A 19,841-nucleotide genomic window follows, 5' to 3' on the forward strand; every position below is an offset into this window, starting at 1 on the left:
AATTGCTGTCTGCATCACAGAACCCCCCATTGCCACCCCCTGCGTGCAATCTCACCAGGGGCAGCAGAAAGGCTACAGCCATTCGGGAAAACAAAGTATTCAAAATATATTATCTGTATGTCTATATATATGCATGTATACAAGACTGTATGTCAAAGTAATAATATAAAACTATGCACTTCTCACATTTTTGAAATATATAACATATCACGTAATAGTTCCAGTTTAAAACCTGAGCATTTTAAAAGATTGTTCATCCTTAAAATGCATGCATACATATAGCACTCCTTTTGTAAATGGAAGTAAATGCCTTTGTAATTACTGAGGTCATGTGATGCAAAGTTCCACGCACCCTGCAGACATGGGTATTTATTGTGTTTAAATGCACTCAGGCGACAAGAGACCCTCTCACACAAAGACAGTCTGCAGTCTCAGACATTATGGCTCTCGTAGGCCATTATGCCATTCCACTCACCAGTAAATATATTTTCACACCACGCTCAAGGCCAGTGCACAGACTACTCAGCTCTTTTGTATGTTATCATTATTATGCTGCATGTTAAGTAACTGAGTAACTAAACTTGCAAAGCACACACTGTAGAAGCAGACAGATTTCGCTCCATGCTTCATGAAGAATGTTGTAAACATATAGTTTGATCTGAATGAAAAACACCATTATGCACTGAGATTAAGCCAGTGGGGTCTACACCATCCAGCTGAACATGCTTCTAAGGCTTTTGGGGCAACTTCCTGTATGGCACCCTGAGGACAACCAAAATAGTGTGAAAAAGGTCCATTAGCATACTGTATGCACATAGCATCTTGAAGCCGTGCCCTGAAGCTCAGCTGAATGCAACACCTGTGTTGACTTTGGCAGAATGTGCTGCTTACTTTTTTTTTTTTTTACCAAGTTAAGAAATGAAAGCAAGTGCCTGGATCTTAGAGTTTCTGCCACTCTGTAAATGAAAACTGGAGTTCAGTGCTGTGCAGGTGGTTCCTTCTAATTAAGATCAGAATACCATAAGCAGTACTGGGAATGCATTAAGGGGGTGATATTTGACTTAAGGCCAGGGTAAACTTGCACATTGAAGCCCACATTGTGTGCGACCAAGTACTTTTTGTCTTCTTTTCATGCTGTCGTACCCTCAGCATCAAAGCTCAGCGTGTGTGGTAGGTCTTCCCAAAGCCCCCAAACCCCATAACTTCCAAGGTAATGTGTGCTGTCCTGAGACTTGATCACTGGTGTGACTGCTGCTCTGCAATGAGCTGACAGTGAAGTAATGGGGTCCATTTGGTAATGACAAACACATGATGCTGAATCAGTTTTCGGCATGAGGGACATGTTTCTCTGATCGGGGAAGGCTGGGGGTTGGGACTGGGGAGGCGTCAAAAGTCCGAGTGCTGTTGTTAGGCCACATCAGCTCCTGAAAGTGACCAGTATAGTGGAGGTTAGGCATCCCTCAGGGCTTTGCAGTAAAGAGAGGCAGCTGACTCCTGTCTCTCAGACTACAGACTCCATCAGAGCTCTGCTCTCTGACCCCTCGCACCATTAGTCTGTCAGCAGTGGACGAGAACAGGCAAGGGAGGAAGGATGTCCAACCTGTGGTGGGTGGAGAGCCGGGTGTGCGGGCGACAGCCTGGCTGAACACCATGGCTGCTTTGCCGTTTACAGGAAGGGCAGCTCAGGCTCTTGGTGTAAAATAAGACTGGAGGACAATGGCTGTAAATTACCGTCTGATTAAAACCAACAATTACACATTTTCTCAAATGTTGATTTTCCTCGTTCTTAATTTAGAAATTCTTCCTGCTTACAATTATTCTTCATAATTTCGGTTTACTGTAACATAATATTACTGATGACGCAGTATTATGAAAATGACGATGTCACAGTTCTTTCCAGTAAGTCACATGACTCATCAGTGAAAACTGAGCTGTGTTGGAGATTTTTATAAAACTGATTGTAAAACAGAAACAACACTTCTGACGCAACTCTGTCAGAGCTAAAATTGACAAACGTAAAACAAGTCCGGAAGAAAACAAACAAAAAATTATTAACAATGCAGTGTCTTTTTGTTTCTTCTGCTTTCTCGATAGATGACGGATTTATCACCAAACGTTTCACTTTTTCGTTAAACATGCGTTGGCCACTAGATTAATTTGTACTTTTTATAGTTCAGAACCGTGTAATGGTGTGACAGAAGTTTAACCACTGTGAGCAATACGTCACCGTCTGGTTTTATACGTTTTAGCCATACGTTTTTGAGCGTTTTTTCCGCTGTTGCGTCTCGCTCCCGTTCAGGCTGTGTACACATGTCCCCAGGGCAGGGGTTGGCTAGATAATGAAGGCGATTGGCTGTCAGGATACGAGTGCGCCAGGGCAAGAGTGCTCGGAAGGCAGGAAGCCGTGTGGGCAGTCTCTCTCCCCTCTCCCCGTGTCACCGCTTGCGTCAGACGGCAGGAGGGAGTTTTCCACTGACGAAAAAGGCTGCGCTGCTGAGCAGGCTGGATCAGACAAGGGGAGGCTTCAGCTGGTACGGTACTCATACAATAGCGAGACAAAAAAGCCAGCAGTCTATGCAAGCACAAGCGCAATTCTTTGGATTTCAGTATACTATCACTATATTTCACTGACGGATTTCTTGTCGTTTTACTAATGGTGAACGGATACTTGAACCCCTGGTAAGTAGGCTACTGCATTATGTTGGTTATTTAACACCAGTCTTGTAATTTATGTTTCAAGACCGCCGGACTGGACTCTAGCCAAATAGTTTGAATGTTCTTTGCCGTATGTCACTCGAACAGAAGAGGTAGTTTCGGCAATACATGAAATACATACATATATTTTTCATAAGTAAGTTTGAATTTTCCAGTCTGTTGAAACATTAAACGCGCTAGTTGGTTTAACTTTAGGAAACGATCGCACGTCTATTGAATTTTGTCTCTTAATGTCTATAATAATGTTTACTTTGGTTAATAGTCTGCTTACATTTTTAAATAACGCGTGTTTATCTGTTGGGATTACTATTTAGGCTATTGTATCATTTTATACTAGTGATAAATGGTTAGGCTATAATGTATGTATAATTAAGCTGTTCGTGATGTTGTAAATGATAGTCATTTTTAATTAGTGATAGTCGTACATGGTGAAAATGCATAGGCTAGGTACATAAAATATTTTGCTTTATTGGTAAACGCAGGTGGTGAATAACATAATTTCTAATTTTGATATTTTTTAATTGTACTGGGATCCGTCGGATTTTTATTTATTTATTTATTTTCCCCAGCACAGTGGGCTATGGCTTGAATATGCGAAATGAGGTAACATTGTGGCGGACACCGTGTTGATTTATGCGATAGCCTACTACATAGACGATGTGTGCACAGTAAATTGATTTCTTGTTCCTCTGTTCTTCTGTCTCTGGTTGTTACACGAGCGACTCCTGAAGGAACTACAGAACAGCTGATTGAGGCCAGCGTTTAGCGGAATGGCGTTGCAATTGTAATTAGCATTAATCACCAGGGTTGAGAAGGTCAGCACTAGAGAGATTGTCCATTGCGAAGTCACGTTGAACACGACGTGATTGAAATCCTGACTATTTATGCAAGGCTTGTAAACCATCCTGCTTATTTATTTCGGTAGTGTTTGTAATCATTAAATATCAGTTTACCAGGTTTCTGCGGTGATTGTTTGTCTTATTCTCTTTTTAAAAAGAAATGAATATGATATGGCTTCGGTCTGGATAATCACTTATTCTTTATCGTGTCTGGTACCGTTTGGTTATGGTGTTTTCGATGTGCTTGCATTGATTTCTCCCCTAATTCATGGCAATTTGCAGAAAATGAAACGTTAATGGTTTATTGTTTTAGCGGGATGATGGAAACTTTGGGGATCTCTGGTGCGATATTCACATGCTGGGATGTCTCGGCTGTAATGAGGGGGCGGGTGTACAATTTGCCTAACCCTCGTGAATGAATTAATAGGTATGATAGATTGACGTGATGTGTTCTGTAGTACAAGTCTCGCCCCGCATGTGTTTATTGTTTAGTGTTGTATTTGTAATGAGTCCTCCAGTTTTATCTCCGGTTTTGAGGAGACTATCACTCCGATCCCTTTAGAATTATATAGGCTACAACACATCATTTGTCGCGGACCAGTAGGCTATTCTTTTTCCCACAGGACAAATAACGAAATATAAGCACCCCTCGGTCTCAGGTTTCTTTCTTTTTATACGTATACTGGGCTTTTAAAACTTTACTGTTGGTATATACCATCTGTTTAAATAGGTAAAACATTCTTTTTGACATTTAATGCAACAGTGGACTTAAAAAAACTCATGATTATTTACTTCAAGCATTGGCCTATAGTCACGTTTTCAATAGAAGTTAACTATATCTAGTGTACTTTTGCTACACTACAGTGTATATTTGAGTTTATAATTGGACTTGTTAAGCTATGTTAACTTAATCACAAATGGTTGTTAACAGGCAAATAAAGATGTGAAGCCAGAGTTGTGACGCTTATCATTGTGGACAGGTATGAACCTGTACTAACACTCCTTCAGGGGAATGGCAGATCATTTTCATGCTGTCATTACACTTCTGTTCAAAAATGAATTCAGGAGAGTTAGGGAAATTAAGTCAAAGGTATAGGCGTGATAGGCACATTTACTGACATTTGATTCACCTGATTTGCCAATTTTCCTTTTTCAAAAGCAGTTCCTCGTTATCAAGATGGCATGTTCTTTCCCAAAAGTTGGGAAAAAGTGCTCCACCAGTCACATGATAGACCTACAGCATCTGACAATGCGCAGTATTTAATATACGTGCATGAGATTGGCTGTGAGGAGAGCCAGGCTGTAATGCACACAGGGTCAGTACATGGGTGGGAGGTGGGTGTGTGTGGGGGTGGGGGGGGGGGGGGGGGGGGGGGGGTTGAGGAGACGGACAAACTGCCGGAGACGATCAGACCGGCTCGCCTGTTTCCTGTTTCACCCCTGGCCTCAACCGCTCGCCACTTTGACGCGGTCCCCTCCCCAAAAAACAAGAGGTGTGAGACTGTGTGGAGTTTCTCAAACAGGCAGTTTTTTTTTTTATACGCACGGGAGCTCTCGTCTCAAACCGCAGGAAACGGCTCTCCTTTACTGCTTGCACGCTCATCACTGGAGGCCCCCTATTATGTGAAAGCAGGAGCAACAGCACTGTAAATCAAGTGTCTTCTCTCTGAGTGTCCCTTCATATTTTTTTTTTTCCTCCGAGAAAAAAGCTGCAGCTTTTGTGTGTGCTTAGCGGGAGAGAGGGAGGGAGGGAGGGATTTGGAGGTTCCCTTTCAGGGTTGTGGTAGCAGAGGGGGCCGCCATCTGCATTGGGGTTGTCCGGCACTCATTGCTGGAGCAGGGATGGTGACCTCTTGTGCCCCAGACAGATTTTACCCGAGATGCCTACCCCCTACCCGCCACACAGACACGTGTGAACACACACACACACTGCCCCACCAAGCTAGAACCCCTCCCCCCCAGAGAGTGTCCCTCTGCCTATATCACACTGGCGGTCTCGCCATTCAAAAATTTTCACGGTAAACTTTTAATAGAGGCCATAAAAAGAGGGACAAATCATGTCTGAGAGGGCCCTATTCCAGTCACTGTTGGAACAGCTGAATTAGCACGCAGTTAACTTGTTTTAAGTGTTCTCAGATTCTCACTGTGTTTAAAGCTGCAATGCTGCTTTTAGAGTTGTTTTCTCTTTGAGGCTACTTTTGAGGCAAGATGGATAATTTTACAGGGTTTCTCCCTGATTCAGACTCAATGTCAGCATGGATCTTGTGCTATTGGCAAACCTCAGGATGCATTTGTTTGATTTGGTGCCCTTTGCCATGTTCTGCCTTGAATACAGCCAAATGTAAATAATTTGCACATTTGCGACAGCACAAAAAATCATTTATGTTAATTCCATCAATGACATTAAACTGCTGTGTTGTCGCAAGGACCAGCACAATAGTATTTAATAAAGGTGGTGTGATGGAATAACTGTTAATCAAATGCAACTTTGCAAACAGAGTACGTAACTCACTGTCTTAATCTGTTCTCTGGCCTGCTGTCGTGTAATACCTGTAGGATTGATGTTGTGTGGAGCATTTTAGTTTAGCCTAGAGAGGATGCCTAGTCTTGTAGGAATAGTAAGCATTGTATAGGAGGAGCACATCTGGGTTAAATATTTGCAGTGTTATCCCCAGAACAGTGGGAGTCACACTGTAGGCCTGAGCCGTAATATTATTTATTTGTTTAAACCCCCCACCCCCTTCCCCCCTTCATTTGGAGCGATTGAGTGAAAGGGGCTGAGGCCAAAGAACAGAATGTCTCTTTGGCAAAGTGGACTATGAAGGATTACATTTTTTGTGAAAACAACTTCTGAAAGTGCCGTAGTTCCCACTGATTTGCCAGCAGGTGGAGTGCTTTGCTCTAATACACCGATTCCTGGAGTTATTGAATGCATACATGATGGTAATACACCAGTGTAACAGTGGGTGCCTGCTATTTACCAAAATAACGTTTTTTTTCCTCTCGATGCCAGTACCTAAAATACATATTTATAGTCAAAGTAAATGGAGAAACAGCTGCACTAACAGGTCACTTGCCTTCTTAAATAATGCAGTTCGGCTGACCCTGTGCATTATTAAATGACAGGCACATTTTGACAGAATGACAGTGAATTTCTTGGTGCAGCTGCATTAGTGATTTAAGTGAAGTGATTAAGTGGCACTGAGCATGTGACCCAGGAAATCGTATTCTGAATGAAAGCCCTTGCAAGTCCTTCGAGCAGTGGGATGGGGGGAATGTTTGCAGAGCTTAGGTGCTCTGTGCAAGAGCTTTCAACATCTGCCTTCCCATCATGCCTCGCCACCGCTCGCCAGTGACTGGGGCTAGCTTGCACCCACTGGTTCATCAGCGTGTTCAGTCAGACGAACAGCTGGGTGGACAGAGTCGCCGTGAGCAGCACGCTTGCACCCTGCTCTGTTGCCGGCTGGTAGTGCGAGACGAGAGCAGTCTGGACAGCCTGTCGCGTTTTTAGAGGTTTGAGGTTTCTTCTCTGCAAGCCGGAGGTCCCAGGTGGGGTGTCTTGCAGCCCTTAGGCCGAAGGTGAGAGATTTATGGCCACGGGCACATGTGCTAGCCCACCTGTTTGCCCTGAAGGGATTAGGATTACAGTGTTGCTCCATGAACCACACATTGCTAGAAGGGTTTAAGCCACTTGCAGTTTTACAGTTTACTTTACATTTAAGCTATCGAGAGAAAGATGAACAGGGAATAGCCCTAACCAGACTTAATACCATGTCTTCTCCGGTGTTCACCTACTACTTGAGAAGTAGTCTATGTGGGATTTTAATATTGGGTATCTTTTACTGATAACCCCACATGCTCATTTGTTTTGGGACATTTATTTAGTAAAAAAAAATATATATAACTTTATAATTTTTTCCCCATGTGCATTTCAGACATGGTTATGAAGAGTGTTTGCAGCGTCTATGATCTGAAAGCGTCTATGATCTGATTCCACTTGAATCAGACCGACGGGTACTCAGAATGTTGGTATGTCTGCCGTGCGCGCCAGTGGCGTCTCCCTGCTGGCTAGCACCAGAGCGCCGGTTATGTCCGGCTGCGGTGGCGCGGCGGCTCTGGGTTCCGCCCGCCTCCGCGTTTCCACCGCATCAAGGTCTATTTCCCAAACTCTGTCACAGCTGATTTGAGAATGCTCCATCAGAGCCTTTCCCCATTCGCCCGGCTGGGCTGCTGATGGAATGCCGGCGATGCATAATTCATCGCGTGAAGGGGAAGCGCGAGCACGCCGCGTTCCGAGCCGTTCCGTCGCGTTCCCCCCGCCGAAGGGCCACGCGCGACGGCCCCCTTATTTCTCTGAGGGCCGGGAGTCACGCTTCTCCTCCCTCTTTTCTCCACCTGTTTAAGGATTCCCTCCAGGAGGCATTGAATAGCTTGGTCTCCGTGCTCTCCCGCAGCCTGTTCAGTTGACAAGCAGAGGAGAGGACTACACAAAGAGCACCCCTCACCCACCCAGCCAACCCAGATTAGCTGCTCGGCACTGTTTCTGCCCATTGAGCAGCATTAACAAATCAATATGTCAGGTAGTCCCCTGTCAAAAGACAATGACCTACTTCTGTCACCTTAGTCGTCCCTTTGTCCCCCACCCCCACATTGCGGCTCTTAATTAAAACATTTTGCTTTCCTTGCTCTTCCTACCTCAGGGGGCTTCGCAAAGCATTGTTTCATTTTATTTCATTTTTTTGCCTAAATCATATCAGAGGCATTATACTATAATAGGTCAATCCCATATGCTTTTCCTCATTATGCTAGAAATGGGAGCATCATCAGTAAACATACTTGAGGTCACAGTTCCAGAGCACAGGCATGGGGATCTCAGTACTGTAGTTGAATGGGGAAAAAGGTGTTCTTAAAAATGATGCACGTCAAACACAAGAGCTATCTTTTTCTGAAATTAATAATTGGCAGATTGTCAAGTTGAGAAGACTGGTGGATGACTGAATAAAGCTGGCATATGGGCAGCAGACTGTGTTCCAGTAAATGCTTTGACATCTTCTAATAATCAGGAGGCTTTCAGCTTATTTTTTCCAAAAACTGCTAGTACAGTTGCAAATATTTGTCAGGGACAAATAACAGTTATTGGTACAAAATGATCAAGACGAGATGAATCATCTCTCAGCAAAGACCAGTTTTGTTCTTAGCTTCTACTACAGCCTGAAAGTCCCCATGTACATAGCCCCTTGTGTTATGACTCACACGTCCCGCAAAAGAACGTTAAGCTTGTGGAGATGCTTTTGGTGGTGCCGGCGGGAGGCGCCCGGTACTTGGCATCTGGCGCTGGCAGCCAAAGGGTGGCGGCACGCTTTGTTCGCCCCTCGCCAGATGACGTCCCGAAGTGCCCCGTGCTGTACCAACGGTCCGCAGTGTGTACTGTAAACTCAGATTGGAACACTCGTCCTTTGTGTTTATTCTGCGAGAGAGCCCAAGTGCGCCTCCTTCATTTGTCCACGGAGCCCTTTCCCTCTGACTAATAAGATGACTAATTCAAATTTTCTGTCTGCATTTTGAGGAGGCTGGTTCTTCCAGTTCAACAGCCTGCACACGGTCATGTTTTGTTACATAATGATTTTACATAGGAATAATCCTCTTTTTCGGCTAGACTAGCCGCCTTCTTTTTTTTTTTTTTAAAGCTTATGTGGAATTGCGAAGGTTTGCGGTTAGGTTGCTTGCGCAAGTGGAAGGGCCGGCTGTTGCTTACGAGATATTTGACGCGTTAGCCATTGTGCGTCAGTGCGCCAATGCGCTTTTGTTGTACATAGGTGTGTGGAAACATTCTGTTACTTTTTTGTTGTGGGGGGGAAAAAAACCCAGCCCGCGTCGGAGCCACTGACCCGAGGAGGCCCGTGGGACCGCGGTTGCGGGGAATAGGGCTCCCTGCGGCACGGGCTGGGATCCCCCTGAGGCTCGAGTCAGAGGGGCAGCGATGACAGCCTCCCTCCGCCGCTCCTCAGTTCCCAGAAGTCCTGCGCGTACGAGCCATGCCACAGTGCTCATTTACAGTACCTCCAGCCCCGGGTCACATTCCCAGAATGAATGTTTACGGAACAGTTATGCGCTGGAAGTTTTCTAGTTTACCTGTGCAACATTTAAAAAATATATTCTCAAGCTATGTAAATATGGCAGCTATGTACTACATATAAATAGCTACATTAAATTAACATTAGCTTGTACCACTGACCAAAAACAAGACCAAGAAATTTAATTTCTGTCACAAGAATTAGAACAAAATACGGCAAAATGGCTCACTAGTTGGCATTTTTTTTTTCCAACAAGAACTTGATAACTTAGTAAAGATGACATGAAACTATAAGTAAAGTTACATAACCAGACTCCACACAGTTGTTTGTGGAATGAGGTGCTTTTCAGCTTTCACTGGCCATTTGAGTACTACTGAAAGCTCTATGAGCCATTTGAGTGAACTTCGATGATGGCAATTCTGCTATCTTGATAGAAAATGAAATTTGACTGTAATAAAGGATTCTCCGTGCATAAAGACAGCCACTGTTTGCAGCACGGTCGGGCGTTTCAGAAAAGGCGCAGCTGCATCTCAGTCGTAACCAGAGACACAAATACATCTGACCCCGACCGGCTGAGGTGTCACCCAGAGGTCACGGCGGGGGTGGGGGCAGGGGCGGGGGGCTGCGCAGGGACGGGACCGTGTGCCTCTCCTCGCGCTGCAAGAGGGCTGGGTTTGCAACTGATAGCCTTTGCTGCCTGACAATGGCCTGCGGGGTGATCTATGTTTGTTTGACGCTCCCTTTAGAGGCTCTGCGGAGGCCTTTCCTCACGTCGCTGCTAATAAAGTGGGCGGACATGAGGGGGAGGGAGGGTTAGTCGGCTAATTAAGGAGATTCACAGGCATGTTCCAAGCGGGTGAACAACGTAGCATATCACACTTAACATAAAGCAATTGCGGTTACCGGTACTATCGTATACCGTAATACTATCGTAATATAAAATACAGTGCTGTAAATGTAAACATTTTCAGTAATTGGTGCTAAAAGGTTTGAGTGTGTGTGTGTGTGTGTGTGTGTGTGTGTGTGTGTTCTTTATGCATGAAGGCATTTGTTTCTGTGAATCAGCGCCTCTGTCTCTGTGCTCGCTGTGTCACTGTGAATGGTCCTTGCGGTGTTGAAATACTGACCAGCTCTCAGGCTGAATTAGCCGACGGAGCAGACCAGGCGGAAAAGGCAACGGACGAGCCGCGCTCGGACGCCCTCACACGCGGCGTCTCGCATGCGCCGGCCTCCCCGCGCTCGCTTCCCAGGCGCCGGCTCAGAGCAGGGCAGAGTCGGGCCCCCGCGTTCAGCCCGCCCGCAGCGGAAGTCCGCTGGGAAAAGCCCGCAGATCAGCGTCTCTTCCTGGACGCCAGCTCAGAAAAGCTTTGAGCAGTCGAGCAACGGATTATTAGCGAGGGAAAGGGCCTCCGCTTCGGTCAGGAGACTTTAGCTGAAGGAGGCGTGGAATCGAGGAGGTGGGGGGGGGGGCGCGTATGTCCTTTCAAAGGATTGATTGTTTTTACTCTGAAACAGCATCGTTTCCCCTGACATAGGGGTCAGAAGAAAGTATACTCAAGGGTTGCAAAACGCACAAGGCGTATTTACTTAGCAGAGCTGCTCCTGGCCGATTCTGACCAGAAGACTGCTCAGTTTTACCAAGTAGGACCAAAGACACTGTAACAACAGACCTGTCTTTTAGTTGTTTTTTTTACAGTCAGTCTACAAACAACATATAGCAATTGAGGCTATTGACACTATGACCTTTTTAGTTTTGCACACCTGCATCCCTGATGGAATCTCATCTGTGTTTAAAATGTCAGGAATTTCTGACTTGGAGATGTAAACTGTAAGCTGCTAAATTTTGACACTGTGTTCCCTGGGAATACATTGCTTGGATACATGCTTAAATTAAATGCAAATCATGTTGCTGGTGGATTGTTACATATTTCAAACCTGTGTATAGGCCCTATTTGTGGTAAATAAAGATCTGTTGGCCATGCAAAGTTATTTTATGATATTCTGCATAGTTACATAATGCTGCATATAATCACATAATGCTGCAATAATTACAGCATCATTTATAAGACTTACTGCCTATGAAATGTATCCTATATCCTCATTTTTCACCTTTGCTATTTGCTATCTGGGTGACTTGTACTCACACACCCAAGCAACCAAAACCTCTTCACAGGCCGTTTCCACCAGATGAATTCATACCAAATTGGCCTTAATCATTTAATTTAGGTTTTCTCTCGTGGGATTGGCCAATGATTTCTCCCCACACACAATTAACTGTATACAGCATGTTCATTTGTTTGGGTTTGCGGTCATTGGCTGTTGACAGTGACTATGAAGTAATTTTACTGGCAAATTAAGACTCGACTGGTTTAATTCCAAACATCTAAATCTTGTATGTATTAAAACATTTTACATAGTACTGTCAGAAGTGTGATGCCAGTTGAAATTATCATAATTTATGTGCTGCTAATGGCCTTATCTCTACCGTTTGACCTCAACAGATTGTCCAGCTATCACAATATCGCCATGAGTGGCATTCTCAAGAGAAAATTTGAGGAGGTCGACGAAGACCCCTGCTGCTCCTCGTCCTCGCCCTCCTCTCTCTCCTCCTCGGCCTACTCCGAGTGGGACTCGGATGGAGAGAGCTGCTCCTCGGAAGCCCTGGATTCCAGGCCCAGCAGCCCCAGCTCTTCCGCAATGCAATTTCCCTGTGAGTAAGCTCAACTTCCGCACACGCCCTCCTACGTCTGCCCGCTTTTCAAACATTGTGGAATGTCCCAATCATTAGCGTCATTTCCCTCGAGCAGCCCAACCCCCTCCTGTCAGTTGGTCTTATCTTCATGTAGCATTGCTGCAAGCCGTGTCTGATAAGAAACAAACAAATCGTCAGTGGGAAGATATTTTTCACAATAAAAGCACAGACATTGCCTATAGAACGGTTTCTGGAAAGGAATAGCTGATGGTGTGAATGAAACGCACTGGGGATTGATTGATGTCGAAGTCTGGCGTCGGCACACAAAAGCTGCGATTGCTCTGGCTGTTTCCACCGGCTCTCTTGGTGGAAACGCCTGCGCTCGCCCGGGAAGAGAGGAAACGGAGGGAGTGGAGAGTTAGGCAGGACACGGCGGGACTGCCGGGGTTAAGGGGCGAGGGCAAACAGTCGCGCCGTTCCCAGGATGGCGGGGCGGGGAGCCAGCGGGAGCAGCCTGGCAGAGCTCCAGCCGGGGGAACACACTGAGCCTTGTCCGACAGCCTGGCATACAGCCGGGCACGCACCCAGCACAGGTGCCCGGAGTCAGGGAAGCACGGAGAGAGGGAGGGATCGATCAGGAGAGGCAGACGAGGGAACGGCAGAAGATGGGGACTGTGGGGGATTGAAGAGGACCCCTGGCAGGAGGAAAACTGCTATCGTGCTGTCGGTTCACAGCGGCTAACGTGCTATCGGGGAGCAGCAACAGGCCATTTCGGGGACGGTGTGCGCTGTTATCATACAGGGGCAGATGCCAGGCGGTCGTCAAGGTGATCTTTTGTTTATATAGGCAGATGTTTAGGACACATTTATTTATTTTTTTAAAGCAAGGGAGGTAAATGGCCCTCATGAACCACATGCAGTCATTTGAGAATGCACTGCGGGCTGCAGTTCAGTTTTAATCGCTAGTCATAGAACTAGACAGAGAACAGCTGTGCATAATTTTTTCATACATTTTGTTCTCTTAAGATAAGCATCGGTGAGCTGGCAGCGACACATGGGGGAAAGGGGGGAGGGGGGAGCCTGCTCCTTAAAATCTGCGCAGGTTCAGAGTTACAAAGCTATTTAGAGCTTTCCTGTGAGCAGGAAGGGCAATCTATTACAAATGTTTGAACTTCTTTTAGGCCACATATGGTTTTCTTGTGCGGTTTCGCCTGGTGTCGGTGATAAAAGGCACTGGCCTAAACAGCTTGTCCCAGCTGTCCTAAAAAGAGGTAGTTTCACCTATGAACACTGAGCGATGGTCCAGGCTGACCAACTGTGGTGTTTGCTCACGATGAGATATGAATGAACCCGCGCTGACCTGGAAGCTTTAGCCAAATCGTGAGAGCTGTGCGCTGCCCTCGCTACCAGATGGCTCCGGCCTCTCAAACATTTACCCCTCGGTTTGTGATTCTGGTCTGTCTGGAGTCTCTCAAAGCTGCCAAAAGAGCACTCCTTGGTTGTTTTAGTGAACAATGAAGTGCAATGGGACACTGTGTAAATTCACATGTTCGCTCTTTCTGACCGCCTCAAAAGAAAGAAAGCAGGGCTCGTTTGGGCTGCTAATTAGTGGCATGGAACTGTACGGATGTGTGCCTGTGTGCAAGGGTGACATCTGACATGGCGTCCTCCCAAGTCTCATTTACTGCCAGCAGTGTGTGTGTGTGTGTGTGTTTTTGTGACAGTCTGAGAGACAAACAGCTTGGTTTTAGAAGAAGAGCCTAACACCAGAAATTAGTTTCTTTCACTTTATTGTTCATTGTAAAATTTTGAAGAGACAATTGCACTCAAAGTACAGCTGCTGATTATAAATAGCTGCAAGATATAGCGCCACGCTCAACTTTACACAGCCACTGCTGTTGTATATCTGTCTTGTTCAATGATTTGGTTGTACATAGCTGCCAAGAAACTGCTGAATTAGTTGTTAGAAAAAGCCATAAAACAAGAAGGTATTGTTGACATATAACTGTGTGCCCTGCCCTCTAGTGGCTGTGCTTGGGACTGTAACAGCAGCAACATTCCCTGAATCTTTGTAGTATTGCGGAGTGGCTCAGCTCCACTGAAAACCTCCCATTAGCTCTGGACTGTGGCCTAGTCAAACATTCCACAATTGAAAAGTCATAGTGCAACGCTCTCTCTCCTCTTATCCTTATTTGCGTTAAAGATAGTGATGTATGTCTTTCTCCCTGTGTCTCCGCAGTCACATCCATCCTGAAGAAAGCCAAGCGGGCGAGGAGGGGCAACGTGCAGTTTGACCAGGTGACGGTTTTCTACTTCCCGCGGTGCCAGGGCTTCACCAGCGTGCCCAGCCGCGGCGGTTGCACGCTGGGCATGGTGCGCCAGCACAGCGCCCGCCGCCAGTACACCCTGGCCGAGTTCGCGGACAAGCAGCGCAGGCTCCGCCGAGAGAAGCTGAAGCAGCGGCTGAAGGAAGAGAAGCTGGAGGCCCTGAAGCTGAAGGTGAGCAGCAGGCGGTTAGAGCCAGTCAAGCGCTCATCCCCTGTCGGCGCTTAAATCCGCCGGAACTGTAAGTGGCCGGTGGTCGCTTCAGTCAGCGTTAAAATCTCCCAGTGCTGGGAGAGAATAGTGGTGGCGTAGCTCTAGAAGCACGAGGCCCTGTCACATGCATCAGAGTTGAAACCCGAGAGCCGGTTCCAGCCTTGCTCTGGCTTTCAGGAAGAAATAAACAAGCTTCCTGGTTAATTATGCAAGACAGCTGACAATTCCCACCCCTCACCCCCCCCTCCACTTGCATGCTTCCTTCCCCATCACTACTCCCATGATACCTTGGCAGGAGAGAGGAAATTCATGCTTACAATGGACTCCTCAAGGTGACAGAGACTCTCGGATCCTTCTGGAATGTCAGTCGCCACTTCCCCTGCCCTAAATGTCGTACGGTTCTCTCCCCGCAGCTGACCAAGAACGGCACCCAGGAGTCCGAGGAGGCCGAGCGGCTGACCACGGACGACATACCGGAGGACGAGATCGACATCAGCGGTGTGGACCTGGAGGACGGCTTCACCCTCCACCCGTACCCGTCCAAGATGCGGCACACCCTGCTCAAGAGCGCTGGCGTCAAGAAGGTGGACAAGGAGGAGAAGCGGCAGCTCCACGACCTCCGCCTCTCGCGGGAGGACTGCGGCTGCAGCTGCCAGGGCTTCTGCGAGCCCGAGACCTGCGCCTGCAGCCTGGCCGGCATCAAGTGCCAGGTACGTGACCGGTGCCGAGGAACAGCCAAATAACGACCTCCACCAGTCTCCAAAGTCTTACCGTTGTGACATATCGTTTTGGTTAACCATAGTGACTATAATCGGAGGTCACTTGATGCAGTAAGGTGACATTGTGAGAAAAGAGGAATGAATGAAGAATGAATAGTGAGAATCAGTTGCACAATGATATTGTCACAAGATTCCATTATAGTTTCATTTGATGTGCTGGACAGGGTAGTGTGCCAGCATAAGGTCTGGCTCTAAGCTTGTTGTACTCATGTTGACGTCCCGCTTCCCTGTCCTCCGCAGATGGACCACTCCTCTTTCCCATGTGGCTGCACCAAAGACGGGTGCGGGAACACGGAGGGCCGCATCGAGTTCAACTCCAGCCGGGTGCAGACACACTACATCCACACCATCATGAAGCTGGAGCTGGAGAAGCGGCTGGAGGAGAGCTCGGACATCAGCGGGCGGGCGCAGGAGGTGGCCCCGCCCGAGGGCGCCCCCGACGTCCCCGCCTGCCCCTCCTTCCACTTCAGCTCAAACCTGGCAGTGGCGGGCGAGAACAGCTGCAGCAGCGACATGACCGACTCGTCCAGCTCCTCGTGCCAGACCGAGGACTCAGAGTCCGGAGGCAGCCCCCGGCCCTGCCATCCCCAGCTGGACGTGGACGACGACGGGCTGGCCCGCATCCTCAGCTTCAGTGACTCTGACAACGAGGACTGCTCTGGTGGAAGCGGGGGCGACCGGCTCGGCCAGCGGCCCCCGGCCGGCACGGCGGGCTTCTTCAATGACAACGACAGCGCCGCTGGGCCCGGCTCGGCGGTTGAGCAAACGGACAACCGAAGTCTGTCGATCTCCGAGTTCCTGGACGAAAACGCAAACCAGGCCTGTGCGCTCTTCCAGAGCGGCCCGGTCCCCCACACCCCTTCCCCTTCCATCGATCACTCGTCCAGCTACATGGACCTCAGCCTGTCCTCGGAATCTGACTTGGAGTTCCTGGACGGCTTCCCCGATTACAGCCCCAGTCCGCTGTACCACTCGCTGAGGGATTACGAGAACCTGGACAACTATTTTCATTTCCAGTTGCCTAGCTATCCCAGCCTCCCCCAGACAAGTGACTCAGGCACCTGCTTCCTGGAATCCCTGATTGGCTTGTCAGAATCTGTCCCAGAACCTCCTGCTACTTTTACAGACAATCAGCTCTTGGAAGAAGCCATTAAGTCATCAGTAATGGAATCTGTAAAGGTTTAATGGGGGGAAAAAGCAAAATAGACATTATAATATATTGGCTGAGGACTGTACATGTATACTTTTTACAAATGTATGTGTTAATTTAAGGAAGCTGTGATCTCCCCTCCTCTTCTTGTTCAAATATTTCTCTTTGCCTTTCAAATGTTAGTAAAGGAGTCCATCATCAGAGCTATATAACCTGGCAGCTAACATGTTGTGTACAGAAACGTGAAAAGGTCATTCAAACCTTTAAGCTATCAGTGACCTTTGGCTGATATCCTATCCTGAGAAGCTTTGTACCGCACTCGGTACTCCTCCAGTGCCCCACAAAGAGTCACCACTTTATTTACACGTAGAGATTTGTTTTGGGGGCATTTTGAATTCTCATTGATTGTGCACCTCAGGGACTCTTTAAAGCTCTTTGAAGCAATGAATTGTGACTGTCGCTGAGATGGGATCCGGGTCTGTTTCATGTGTGAACTTCCCTCCCACCGCCCCAAATCACAGCATCCGTCAGTCTGGTTTCAGCTGATGGGTTTACCCCCCTACATTTCATCCTAAAACTGGAAATGTATTTTCCCACAATGATTTGGTATGGTACACAAAGCCCCCCTTGTCCATAAGTTGCAGATCAGCACTTTACCTGTGAGAATATTGAGAACTGGTCCAAGTTCTGGCAGAAATGTTTTTTCCTTTCTGCCTTTGAAGTTGTCCTTGGGCAGTACTATTTATGGTGTTGGGTCAACAGTGCAAAGGGTTTACATAATACACTATACTGAGCATTTTATTTATTATGAACTACCATATATATTACAGCTGAAGCTCGTATTAAGATAAAAATACCTAATATAACTGTAATACCTCAAAAGTATTACATAATGTTTTAATTTATTTGTATGTATATTTATTTTGCCAATCACCAGACAAAACAGATTCAAGCAGCACTGCAGTTGGATATTATGACCCAAAAGTGCAACACCTCTTTCCCAAGACTAAACACAATGATCATGTTTACCATTTTCGGAAAAAATACCCAAGTGTTTGGGTTTCTGTGGGGGAACAACTTGGAATTGAAATGTCCATTGAAAGATATTTAAGAGCCTATTTTGTTGCAATTTAAAAATAATCATTTCAATTAAATTATTTTTCATTTATGTCATTTAAGTTATTGAATTTGCTGATAATTTGTCATCTGCTAAAAGGTGACTTAATGTGCCTGTTGTGCAGAGGAACCATGTTTGTTAGTTCAGTGTAAACAAAGGGCCTTATTTAGCTGTTGGACTGAGAACTGTGTAGCCTTCCTTTTCACTAAATCAAAAATTTTGGGTCTGTCACATTTAATAGTTAAATATTATAGGCAATTCTCTAATGTTTTGTAACTAAATTGTATAAATGAAATCAAAATTCTAATCTGTATTACTGACAAAAAATATTTTACTAGTAAAAATATATAAATCATTTTGCAGATTTTGAAACCTTTGTAATATATGAATTATATATATATATATATATATAAATGAAGCTATTGCTGTCTGGCAAAAAGCATTTCAAGTTTTATAGTCAAATGAGATGCAGATATTGGAATTCCTATTTTAGTCTAAGTAATTCCACCAAAAATATAAAGTATGATTAAGCTGTATTTAGTATCTTTCGGTGAACATAACTGAGTTCATATGAACAAGGTATGTACATTTTTGGTTTTGCAGTTTTGTGAAAATACAAATTTTATGCAACTTTTTTACAGCTTTTCTTGTGCCAATCTTTGATTAATAGAACTGCAAAAAGAATATCTGCTATAAATGGCAATAATGCATTAAGCCTACAATGACAACAAGCTGAGATGGGGCACTACATATGAAACTACTGTACATATCTGACCTATGCTAAAGCTATCTTTAAATCTAATTTGTATCTTATAGGAATTGCGCATATATACGGACCCTAAACTTCAATTTTTAGTTGAAACATTCCAAGGCTTCCCTGTATACAGTTTACTTTGAAAAGTGCAAAACGAAACATTGGAAATATACTTGCTTTTGCCTTCATATGGTTTCCGTATAATTTATTTCATTTATTTTCAGTGCCAACAAGAAGGCACTTTTTGTAAATACTTTCTTCCCTTGTATAAATGTATTGCTGGTTATGAAGAAATGAAAAATATGGATATTTATTAATGTAACAATTATTCTATGTATTGAACTCTGAGGCTTTGCTTAATACTTTTATTACTTCTGCCTTTTATGTTGTACATATGTGTTTTTCTGTTTGTTATTTTCTGCTTAAATGGTACTGCCGAGTTACATGCTGCTTTTTTACTTTTACATTTGCATTGTAAACAGACTGTTTATAAAAGCCGTTTTCATTTCATCAAAGCAATTTGACAATGTTTCTATCGCTACAAATAAATGTTCAGCCTTTTCATAAATGACTGAATTTGGATGGATTTTTTTAATGGTTCTGAATGGTTCTTTCAAAGCAGTCAAAGCAGTTGAATATCTATTTATTTCCATACATACTGTGCAAGCTTTTTTTGTATTACATTTTATGAAAGGACATAAATGCATATGTGAAGGCAATTGTTTATTGACCCAAACAATCATCTCATGGTTCATCATGGCATGTTCTCTATAAACAGAAAAACAAACGGCAAAAACTAAATTAATTTAGGTTTAAGCCTGGTTGCAATTTTCCTAAATGAGGGCATCAGCAACATTTGATAAATATGGTTGGTGCCTCAGCTTTGGACTGGTGCCTTTGCTTTGCCACTTCAAAAATAAGGTGGAAACAAACAAAATAACTGACTAAACTGACATACTTCTGAGAATGCTGTCCTCCTGATAATGGGCGTAGAATTGCTTTCGAATGTAATTCTGGTGTTCAGGTGTGGAAAAAGATAAGCGTATTGCAATCAGATGATGGCCCTCCAACAAATAAGCGCACTTCATGTCAAGAGAGAATTGCTGAAGGATTCTTTTGAGTAATTCACAATGCCAGAACACATATCTGAACTACACTCATGCACAGGATTTTAAAAAAAGAT

The 19,841-nt window shown here is 45.3% G+C and overlaps 1 protein-coding gene across 1 annotated transcript; it reads left to right on the forward strand.

The window, feature by feature from the left end:
* Positions 1-2,406: 2,406 nt before the first annotated feature.
* Positions 2,407-19,226, forward strand: csrnp1b (cysteine-serine-rich nuclear protein 1b). The gene is made up of 5 exons (XM_064331072.1): positions 2,407-2,679; positions 12,130-12,338; positions 14,560-14,819; positions 15,272-15,568; positions 15,878-19,226. Exons 2-5 carry the CDS (start codon positions 12,155-12,157, stop codon positions 16,820-16,822), a joined length of 1,686 nt encoding a protein of 561 aa, XP_064187142.1. The 5' UTR covers positions 2,407-2,679; positions 12,130-12,154; the 3' UTR covers positions 16,823-19,226.
* Positions 19,227-19,841: the final 615 nt, after the last annotated feature.

Source organism: Anguilla rostrata, chromosome 4 (genome assembly GCF_018555375.3).
Source record: "Anguilla rostrata isolate EN2019 chromosome 4, ASM1855537v3, whole genome shotgun sequence".
Taxonomy (NCBI): Eukaryota; Metazoa; Chordata; class Actinopteri; order Anguilliformes; family Anguillidae; genus Anguilla; species Anguilla rostrata.